The sequence below is a fragment of the Xiphophorus hellerii genome, chromosome 1, assembly GCF_003331165.1.
Source record: "Xiphophorus hellerii strain 12219 chromosome 1, Xiphophorus_hellerii-4.1, whole genome shotgun sequence".
NCBI lineage: Eukaryota > Metazoa > Chordata > Actinopteri > Cyprinodontiformes > Poeciliidae > Xiphophorus > Xiphophorus hellerii.
In genome coordinates this window covers 7148379-7160076 of record NC_045672.1, presented here as the reverse complement: position 1 = coordinate 7160076, position 11698 = coordinate 7148379, and the positions used below count along the sequence as shown (strand labels likewise).

Here is an 11698-nt window from a genome sequence, read left to right as displayed (position 1 = left end):
CACACTGAGACATTTTAAACTAATAAAATACAACTATTACACACAATACAAAGTTGATTTAAGTTTTGAGTACCAAAACATTGACTTATGACTACCTGTGATGATAGAAATAGAAGTACAGTATGGATAGAAAAGTTCTTGCACTGAAGGAGACAGTAAAATGTTAAAATTAATTAAGCATACACACATTTCACACACTTGACCTATCAGACATTGTATCTTATTACACACATTATAACACTGAAACAGCTGGTTAAAGTAATAGACAATACAAAACCCAAAATGACAAATTCAATAATTAGCTTCTGTAAATACAATAAATGAAGATAGAGCAAAAACAACCTTGAGACTGATGCAAGAAGTCAGCCATCGCAAACCGCAAATTCAATTTACTCTTTCTGATTTACCAAAAGTCTTAGCTGTTGGAGAGTCTGCATTATTTTCACTTTTATGGCAGATTCATAAAATAAAAAATTCATTTGTGCTACAGACTAAGGCCACAATGACATCTGGTGTTACAATATAAATCTATAAATATCAATGTGAATATTACACTAGCAGTGTTACATCGAGCCGCTAAGCGTGAGGGTGACTTGTTGCAGGTGCGTGCCGAGAGCGTCTACAGGTCAGGGTCATCCCCCTTGAGCGTGTTGAATTCTTCTGGAGCTGCATACTTTTCAGCCCCCTGACCAGAGGAGTGACGGAAACCTGCTGCGATCTCGTCAAAGGTGCGACCCTTTGTCTCGGGTACTTTGAAGTAAGTGAAGACGAAGAAGCCAAGCAGCAGAACGGTGAAGATGATGAAGACATAAGGACCGAGGAGTTGCTGCGACAACAAGAGTTTAATTAGTCATGACCAGGCGATGAAAATTGTGAATGCAACATTACAGCTTGTTAAGTATTATTAAGTATTTATTTAGTTTCAATTTAATTCATTATACTCTTATTGATGGGGGAAAAAAATAATCAGACTTCTATGAACAGAGTCCAAGTTACTGTTTAGTTCTATTTATCACATAGAGTTAATTTCCATCCTATGAAACTTTATAATAAAAAGAAATTAGTTATGAATATTCCATAAGGTCAAGATGCTGATATGTTTTCAAATATTTTGCACAATAATTGCCTAAATCTCACTCTCTGACTGTTATTAAAAGAGCAGAAATTTGAGTCAAGTAAAAAAGAACAATGCCTTTTCCTCACAGGAAAGTCCTTCACGCTGCAGGTCACTTCCTGTTTCTGGGAGTTTTATCTGCATTCTGATCGAAATTGAGCCCTTTCTTACCTCAACATACTGGAAGCTCATTCCCACTATGAAGTTGGCAGACCAGTTGCAGAAACCAGCAACTGCAATGGCAGCAGGCCGGGGCCCCTGGCTGAAGAGCTCAGCTACGATGAACCACGGGATGGGGCCGGGGCCGATTTCAAAAAAGGCTACGAAGCTGAAGATGGCCACGATGCTGACATAGGACATCCACCTGAGCTGGTCCTTAGCAGCAAAACAAAATGAGGCACATTCATATTGTACAATAAAAAAGTCTCAGATGAATACAGTATCAAAGGTCAGGAACACCTACCAACAGTGCCATGGCAACAGTTAAAAAAACAGCAGACACCGCCATCCCCATCAAACCGATGAGATGAAGAGGTCGTCTGCCCACACGCTCCACCACAAACAGCTGCAGCAAAGAGACAAAATGCAGCACTGCAAAGTCTCCCAGAGGCTTTGCATCTCCTGCCCCGATGCTCTTTAGTAACTTACAGAAACAACAGTAAAGGCAGTGTTGACCAACCCAGCACCAATGGTGGCATACACAGGCTGGGAAACACCTGCTCGCTCAAAGATCCCAGTAGAGTAGTAAAATACCTGCCAAGGGTGACAATGATCAGAAACATAGTGATACATTTTGGTTCTCCAGACACAGCTGTTCTAAAGTTACCGAGACCAGGACAGTCTAATTTGATTTGTAAGATTTGGGTCAAATCAAATTGTGATTGTGCTACAAAATGGCACCATGTGCCTGGAAAATACATAAGACCGCCTCTTCAAAAGTCTTTGGTGGTCATTTTCACCACTATACAGTTCGGTTCGTTTGTAATCTTGGTGGCATTGAAGGTTGAAGAGATTGCTGATAAAAACGTTCTCTTCCCTACTTACAGCGTTGATTCCGGACAGCTGCTGCGACAGCTGCAGCATGACGGCAACCAAGATGGGCTGGCGGTAGATGGGAGAGCGAACCAGCTCAGGAATGGTCACTTTCTTCTCCCTCATCATCTTCTGGCTCTCCTCCCTCATCTCCTGTATGTCCTCACTCACCTCGTCGGTGCCCCGCAACTTTATTAGGACTGGAGAAACACAACAATCACCTCAGCCTGTTTGGAAAACGCTGACACAGATAATGCAGGCCTCAGTGTAACCTGGTTTTGTGTTAATAAACCAGATTTGGTTGCAAGTAAAATTTTCCTATTGGTTTTAACTTTGCGTCTAAAATCAAGTGAATTATTTAAAGAGTATTTTAACTGTTCAGAGACACACTACAATCTCCATCAATCAATCAATCAAATCAATCCTCCTTCATCACCCTCAGCACTGGCTCACTGCAGGGCTGCGTGCTGAGCCTCCTCCTCTTCACTCTGCTGACACACGACTGCTCAGATGTCATATAGTGAAGTTTGCAGACAACACAGCACTAGAGGGACGCATCACGAACAGTGATGAGTCCAATTACAGAGAGGAGGTGGAACATCTGGTGCAGAGAAAATAACCTCTGCATCAACATGAAGAAGATGGTGGTGGACTTCAGAAGGGACAAGGATCCTCTTCAGCCCCTGTACATTGGAGGAGCAGCTGTGGAGATGGTCTCCAGCTGCAGGTACCTGGATGTGCATATATCCAGTGACCTCATAAGGCATACCAACACTTCCCGTCTGGTCAGGAAGACCCACCAACGTCTCTACTTCCTCAGGAAGCTGCGGAGAGCTGGACTTGGGAACTCAGAACTACTGAGGAGCTTCTATCATTGTGTGGTGGAGAGCGTTCTCTGCACCTACATCACCGTGTGGCACAGCAGCTGCACTGCTGAGAGGACGGTTCTGCAGAGGGTGGTCAAGGCTGCACAGTGGGGAGCAGCCTTTCCTCCACCTCAGACCTCTACACAGCACGATGAAGGAGGAGGGCCTCCACCTCATGAAGGACTCCACCCATCCTGCACACAGACTGTTCCAGCTGGTCCACTCAGGCAGGAAGCTGAGGAGCATCCAGAGCAAGACCCAGTTTCTTCCCTTCAGCCGTCAAACTCATGAACTCAAGCTGCACCAAATGCTTCACCTCATAGATTATTTACCCACACACACGTATCTTTATATCACATAAATTCATTTATCATTCATTAATTTATTTTTGTGTGTAGTAAATTTCTTAATCTGGGACCTGAGTCCGAATTTCGTACCACAAACAACAAAGGGTTGTATGTCAATAAAAAAAAATCCTTGAATTATTTAGAGTATTTTACTGTTCAGAGACAAACTACAATCACAGCTAAGGATCCATATCAAGATATGACTTAGTAGTTTACTTAGCTTGCCATGATAAAACACGTTATTAGAATTATTTATAGTCAAATCTTGTGAAGAAGCTTCATACTGGATCTATCAGGATCAAAAATGTAAAAGAAGCAAGAAAGTTTGGATGGCAGTGAAAGTGAAGACTAGTTTTATTTGTCATATTTTATGTAACGTCACTGAAGAAAAGTACTTGTTTCATGACTCCATATATATATTCATATACTGTATATATGTACACACAGATGAATGTGCGTAGATCTTACCGCTGCAGGCTTTGCTCTCTTCATTGCAGTTAATGAGGAGGTAGCGGGGGCTCTCTGGACAGAACGGCAGTAGAGCACACTGCAGCAAGGCCGGCAGCAGAGTGAACCCCATCAGCAGCGGCCACAGGGATGCATTCCCCAAGATAGATTCAATCCCAAAGATCTGCAGCACAACACAGACCTTATGAGAACTGAAGTAAAAACAGAGCAATTATAAAATGGTCAAAGGTTTTCAGATTACACTAAAGCAGCAAAAAAATAAAAAAAAAATTTTTGTCCAACAAAAATGAGTCACTGTATATTTTGATTTACAGTTTTTTCAGAAACTCTCCTGCTGCAGTTCTCTGATCTCTGCCAGATGTTTGCGTTCTAGCGGTTCATTTCTCTGTGGTTTTCCCAATAACTCCATCTAATGACACCAGGGGTTACATTAATATGAGTTCTCATTTCTAACGGTTTCTAAGCCACAGAAGACCTTGGCTTTATCGCTCACTTGCCTCAGGCAGTCACATCACAAGTTCAGAAAAATTTCCTGCACAACACTAGTAGAGCTAACTAAACAGGAAGAGCTATAGGGTACAGTCTGAAACTAAACTACATTTGTTACTACAACCCTGTAAATGGTTATAAATATTTATATTTATATAAATATTGCAGCTGCAATATGTAAATATTATTTGACATATTTGTTGAAACTGTCTCTAGCAATATGACGTGTCATAACAGTATGGTATGAGACAGATAATCTGTGAAAAAATTGAGCTCCTCTGCCTTCTCCCAAAACGCTAAATGGAAACAACCAATCAGAGCCAGGAGGCGGGACTTAACGCTTGTCCATCACAAACTTGTATGCGCTGCTAAACCCCCTTCACTCAGCATCCTGCCCTATTTAGAAGAAACGTCAGCGAATTCTGCAGCGAATGGTATAAAAACGGCTCTGGATTCTTGTGAAACAAGCGACGTGCCAAAGTATACCTGATTCTTAAAGAGGAAGAGGAAGACTGTGAGGATCTCACCTGGGCCATGAGGATGCCAATCACCACACCGAGCTGATGCAGAGTGCCCAGGGCTCCGCGAAGAGATGTTGGAGAGATTTCCTCAACATACATGGGTACAAACCCCGTCGAGAGGCCAGAGTACACACCCACTATAAAACGTCCAATGATGAGCATCTCAAAGGAAGCTGCCAGTTTGCTGAACCCCATAAACACAGCAGCAAGGAAGGCTAACACATTGGCCATGAGCATGGAGTTCCTCCTTTAAAGATCAGATTCAGTTTACCATTAACAATCTACTTTTATGTTCCGAGCCAAACTCCTTCTCTCCGCGAACGACATCTTACCTGCCAAAGCGGTTGACAAAAAGGCCGACAGAGAAGGAGCCAAACATTCCTCCCACGGAGAAGACGGCCACAGAAAAAGACCACAGAGCTGTCAGAGTGCTCTGAGAAATGGGTTCTGAAAACCTGCTGATCCACGTCTGGTTGTAGAAGCTCTCAATGATCTTCAAGACAAACAGTACAGCGGAAAACAGGCAGGTCAAACCTGCTCGACTCAGACGGTGTGGATCCATGTGAACCGCAGGAACATTTTGGAGACTGAACTTTTCTCCTGTGTCAGTGGGATAGGAGATGATGAGATCTCTAACCTGAGACGAGGCAAGCCGAAAGCTTCGCCTGGGACAAGATGTTTCCGTTTTTCTTTTCAGAATAGATTTTGTTATCATCACTAGAGACAAATCCAAAAGGTATTATGAAATTTAGCTGTATATTTAAAAGGCCACAATCTCCTACTCAATTAAGTAACTAGATGTGGAGAAAAAATATATTTCACGTTCTGCAGAATTTTGTGAAATAACTTCAACTGCTACTGTGTTTCATTAAATAAACATCTGATTGGTTAACCTGTACAGCAACTTAGCAGCCGATCAGTCACTTAGTAGTAATTTGATATAAATGATATATCAACAAAGATTTCCATCATTTTTTATGATTTATTTGCCATTGTATCTCCATTTTAAATAGAAATTTGTATATGAATAAAAAATCATTTGAAACCTTTTCATTTATTTTATTGTGGCACTTATGATCTTCCATACATAACATCCTGGGTAGATTAAATCATTTTGTATTTAACACGCCTAGACTTGAGCTGAAACTATACTGAAACTTCCCTTCTTTGAACTTCTGACAAGAAAGTCTGGCTGCTTGGAAGAAAAGATGAAGAAATGTTGTCTATATCAGGAATGTATCTGCTTCATTATCTGGATACAAATAAGTGGTTTGATATGGGAACCGTCCTGCACATGTAGAAACAGCACAGTGTGTTTTTCTGCTTTCTTGGTCACTTTCTCACATTCTGAGGTGCGTTGATGACACCCGTGTTGTAGCCAAACTGCAGAGAGCCGATCACAGCCGTCCCCACAGCCAGCATCAACTGGGGCGTCACCTGTATATGAACAAAAAGTTGGGAAAAGAAATAAACATTTAAAAACGACTCCGAAAAATATCAGGACACAGAAACATTCAGTTAAGTTTTTATTCCAATGGAATAAGAGAAATCTGAGAAAAGTTCCAGTTTTGTGGGATTGGATCACAATAATGAGTGTTTTCTGTATTTCACTGTATTAGACAAACTGGGCCATTCATCTGTGAATGTGGATTTTTTTTGTCTTTTCATTTGAGTAATAAATATTCCTTTTGTAAGTTTTAAGTGGTGTTATGTTTGATGGGGGGGAAAAAAGCTTTTGATGACCTGCGTAAATTTGTATCGTCTTCAAAATGATAAAAACACAAAAAGCAGCATAAATAATCACAATGTGGAGTAATTCATTGACACCAATTTAGTTTGACTTGAAGGTGGAGGGAAAAGGGACGGAGGCGAGGCACCTTCAGCCAGGCCCATCAAACATGTCCGACTTTCTCCTGTTTATTTTAAGACCATTATTCTACAGTAAAGGTGGAATCATCAATCCACTCGTCGACAGATCAACATTTTATTCACATTTCCAAGCTTTTCCAATGTTACATAATATATTACGTAATCACGCAGACTGTTTTTGAGGTTTGGTTTTGTGCGGACTGGCAAGAGGAACTCGCCCACATTTTCCAACCATATTTTGCTGAATAAAGCCGAAAAACAAAGAGCTACCAGGAAACAATCCAATTACAAATGAACTAAAGATCTTCTCACATTCAAATAAATACGTTTTAGATACAATTTGAAATAACTTAAATAGTAGCTAAATAGAAAAATACCTTTAAGAATCCAAAATGAATGGACAGAGTTTAAGCTGGTTGAAGTGACTACTCTTGCACAAAAATATTGGGGGGGAGGGGGTATATTGATCAAGCAGCAGTTACCTTCCCGCTGCACTCCATATCAGCTCAGACAGTCCACACTTGACCTCCAGATTATGAAAAGGAGAACGATAGTTGTTAATCTGTTCCCTCAAATTAATCTGCTTTCAAGCAAAAAGTGTTCTGCTCTGTTATTTAGTCCCAAGTCAGTGTAAACAAGCGTTTACTTTCCTCCTCCATTCACCTGCAGAAGTAAGAAGCTTAGCGACGTCACCGCTAAGTGGATCTTCACGCTCTGATTGGTCGAGAGGGGCTCGCAGTGAGACTAACACATGTTTATCAGAGTGCTAATAGCAGCTTAAACAGATTGACAATCCTTAAGAGATAACTTAAGGAAAGCACAGAGCACAGACTTAAAAACTATAACATAAACTTGCTCAACGGCCAAATAAAAAGCCTTTTGTAAAGCATCTATTTCTCTTTCAAGCAGACAGATTTTCTTCTGTTCCTGTCAACTGGTCTTGATCAATAATTGTCCATTTCCAATAAAAGGGAACTTTTGGGGCTGCTTCTACGGTATTGTATTCTATTCTAATTGAATTACGTTTTAATTGGTGTGGGGTGCAGATTCACAACAAAACACTTACAAAACAGGTCCTGTCAGTTCAGGCCTATCAAATAGACAGATTCAAATTCATTTACATACACTCCTCTGTGATCCTAGTTTATAAAAGCAGCTCGATTCTCTTTTTTGTTGTGTGTGCTCTGTCTTCTCAAACCCTCAGTCATTTGTACCAGACGGTCGATCAGGCCGAGACAGATTCTGGTTCTGCTGGAGGGTTCTTTCTGGAAGAGGGGCTGTTCTTACACGCATGGCTGCTGCAAAGTCAGTGACTCAATGCAAGTAATGGTGCACTGTCACTACATGCTTGTCCAGGAGGAGTGAATGATGCAAGTCAGAAACACAATGAATTTTATTACTGCAAGCTGAATAATAAACTGAATTTGACTGCATTGTTTTGATCATTTGGAACATTTTATTATGCGATTATATTGGATTGGCTATGAAGATTTGTTGTGAGTGATTGGGAACTATGTCAATATACACTTCAACTGATATAAAAAAATTTGTGCCGACTTTTCAAAAAAGATTTTATCTTTTAAGCCTTGGCACACATCTTATAAACGTTCCAGCCTAATGTAAAAATTTAATTCTCCCTCCCATATTCCAAGCTAATATCTTAATGCCAACATTTTGATATAATGAAAAAAGACATATTGAATCCTGATGCCCATCATCCATCATCCAATCGTCTGCTTAAAGCTGCAGTACGCAACTGTTAAAAAAATGTTTTTACATATGTGCCCGGTTATGACAGAGGATCTGTGAAAAAACACAAATTGAGTCCCACTCTCTGCATTAACACACTTCATTCTGAAACAACTGAGAGCCCGGAAGAATTTCTTACCACTGTCAAGCATGCTTGTGTATGTGCTGCTCACAACCTCCCCCTTGCTCTCTGTTGTGCTACAGCTACTTCCCTACAACATAACCTGTTATGAGTGATAAGGCTAGCATGGCCATAGTTGGCGGCGGTAAGTTGTTCCTCCGCCATTAGCAAAGCTGCAGCCCATACTGCGGCCACCGAGTGGCGCTAATACGTGGACAAAAATGTAAAACAGCAGCAACGCCAACTTAGTTTAACTAGACATTTTTTAAAAAGGTAATATTAATGAGCAGTACTTTACAAAAAACAGCTGTTTTTTATTTCACAATAATGCATTATGACAAAGTCAATAAAACTGCAGTGAAACAAATCTATGGCCAATAAAAGTCTTACCCGCAGCGTTGAGCTCTGGCGAAGAAAGTTTATTAGAATTTAAATGGTTTTAAATAAAGATATGAGATGAACTTATAACTTCGAATAAATGTTGGCAATTGTTGCACAGCGGAGAATGATGTGTAACATATTTATTTAGAATAACTCCGTAAAACAGATAAACAGAGGGTTAGTTATGTCTGCTCTAAGCACGTGGTTGACATTTTAATGAATAAAAAATCGTTTCGTAAATGAATAATTACCTGGTTTTTGGTTTAATCCTCCTCGGTTAAAGGTTTTAATAATTTTTTTTTGTGCTAGACTCTGTCCCCAGCTGCCAAATTTCTTGGTACACGAATTACTCTTATCGCCCGGTTTATGAAAACTATTAGTAAAAAAGTATTTTGTCTCAGCCGCAGAAGCCTAAATCGTCGATTTGTATCACGATTTTGATCGTTTCTTGGAAAATCGACGCTTGGACGGGTAATCACGAATGCTAGCCCAAATCCAATTCCTTCAAAAAAGAGGTTCTGTAGTCTTGAGTTCGTGTGCCAACTTCTTCACTGCGCGCCCTCTGCTGGCGAAATTCATAAATTTTTAAATATAATATATTCTAACAGTACTGTCACGCTGCAAGTGACCTTTAACATAATAAAATGGGGGGCTACTATTTTCCTGCCTTGCTCTCTTTCATAGTGCCACACTATGAAACCCTATAATGATATTTTTAGTAACTATATTAAAGACCGTTTTATGACGGTTCCTTTCTTTTCCTTTTGGTGCAGCTAACACACCCAGCCAGGATGAGACGGCTCCTCCTAATGTCTGGCCCCTAATGTGTTGACCAGTGTGTGTCTATGTTGTTCCCTGGCGCGTGCGCGCGTGTGTGTGTGTGTGTGTGTGTTGCGTCTCGTGTCAGTCCGGCTTAACTCATGTTGCCTCTCTAATCCTCTGATGAGCTCTTTCTAATTCTATTCAGAAGACAACATGGTGACATCTGATCTCGCCACAGCTTGTTCACAGATACAAACGAAACAAACATTATCTCTGCAGCAAACCTCTGTGCAATTAATATTTCTAAAGCGGCCATATCCATGTCTACATGACTTATGTTAAATAACCAAGACGGTTATTGATCAGTGAAAAAAAAAAAAGTTTAAACTGTATTTTGTGTTGTCTTTTATTAATACATTGGTTTGATGTTCTGAAACACTAAAGTGAAACAAACATGTCAAACAATAGGACATCAGAAAGAAACACTTTTTCACACCACTCTTTGGCCCAGTCCCAATACTGGCACTTGCACCCTTGTGTCCTTTAAATGCACATTCAAGGTTTGAGTGAGTAGTGTGTCCCAAACTCTCCACATCCACCCTTCCTCCACCCCTATTTTGGATCCTATTTCCGTCCTTGCGCTAAGTCCACATCCATGCTAGATATTACATATACAGTATAATGCTTGGTTTGCCAAAGTATTTAATTTATTTCTCCGTTTTACTGATTAAAGTTAAGCCTTCAGACATAGTAGCTTTTTTTTTTCTCAATGTCTTATCTGAGAGCTGGAGAGTATTACGTTTGTAAATGGATAATTTGCTTATTTATTCCTTGTAGAAATGTGCTATACTTGTTTTAGAATCAAACAGATTTCCTCGCCTTGTAACGTCTTTCATTTTCTGGAACCTCAACTCCTGGCAAGACTTTCCGGTTGTCTCCCCGTTCTCACTGTAGAATGACAGACTTAAAACAGTTTACCTTGTAACCTTTCCCAGGTTACAAATAATACCAGCATCTTTGGTATTATATTTTACACATTTGTATGCTCCAGAACTTTAAAGAGCCCAAATGTCTCACTTTTTTGGGGGAGAACTGGTCAATTGATCATTGTTTTCAGTCAATATTTATGAATGCCATTGTTGATGAACAAAACTATTTTACTGGTGAATCGTGAGTTTAAAAAAAGTGAACCAACGTCTAAAGGCAAATTTTGTAAGATGGCCTTGGAGATCTGCTTTGTCATGAATTGTGGCTGATTGTGGTGAGAATGGACAAGGTAGGACTCAGGTTGAAGTGAAACAGTGATGGTTTTAATGGTGATTAGTTCACAAATCCAGCAAACAGGTGAGCAAGGAGCAGGTAAGCACAGGGAGTACACGCGACAAAGATGCGACAGGGAGCAGGTGACACAGGTGGGGTTAAATACACAGAGACTAATCAAGGGGAAACGAGAGACAGTAGGAAATAATCAAGGGGTAGCCGTGACAACACAGAGACTCAATTAACTGATAAAACACACGCAAAATCCAAATCCTCACATGCTTGTTACAATCTTTAAAAACAACAAAAAAAGCTTGTAAACAAAGGATTGAATATAACTGTAGCATAAAGGATATCCTCATTGGTCGATCAGATCCAAACACTAACTAATTTGGTTCTTATAGAACAATCAAGGTTGTTAATTAAATGAGCTCCAGAGATCCATGTGTCTGACAGACGTTTCCTGAGGAAACGCAGCTGTGGGAACGTGTGAATGTTGAACCATCTGTAGTTGCAGAACAACTCTTTTCAGCTGCTGCTCACGTCAGTCACTTGGACTGTGCATGTATTTACTTTTCTGTGGAACCTTTTCCATATTGATCTGAAACCACGAGCTTTTTCCAGTTTGCCTTGGGTGCAGAACTGCCCAGTGGCAGCCAGATTGTTGCGCAACCCGGAGCGCTCTTCCCACCCTCTCTCCATATTTTCTCTGATTCCAT

At 40.4% G+C, this 11698-nt stretch overlaps 1 protein-coding gene across 1 annotated transcript; it reads right to left on the bottom strand.

The window, feature by feature from the left end:
* On the bottom strand, nt 1-7344 carry LOC116724347 (solute carrier family 2, facilitated glucose transporter member 1-like). The gene is made up of 10 exons (XM_032569983.1): nt 7189-7344; nt 6182-6274; nt 5170-5330; nt 4844-5084; nt 3828-3990; nt 2159-2346; nt 1763-1867; nt 1578-1679; nt 1286-1489; nt 1-826 (listed from the first exon to the last, which is right to left on the bottom strand). The coding sequence occupies exons 1-10, from the start codon at nt 7204-7206 to the stop codon at nt 620-622; spliced, it is 1482 nt and encodes a 493-aa protein (XP_032425874.1). The 5' UTR covers nt 7207-7344; the 3' UTR covers nt 1-619.
* Between the last annotated feature and the right edge of the window lie 4354 nt (nt 7345-11698).

Bases quoted from the DNA above. Each gene is read 5' to 3' on its own strand.
- LOC116724347 (XM_032569983.1), bottom strand. The intron at 5,085-5,169 runs GTAAGATGTCGT...TGATCTTTAAAG, and splicing joins TTTGTCAACCGCTTTGGCAG to GAGGAACTCCATGCTCATGG. The intron at 1,868-2,158 runs GTAAGTAGGGAA...CACCCTTGGCAG, and splicing joins AGCTGTCCGGAATCAACGCT to GTATTTTACTACTCTACTGG.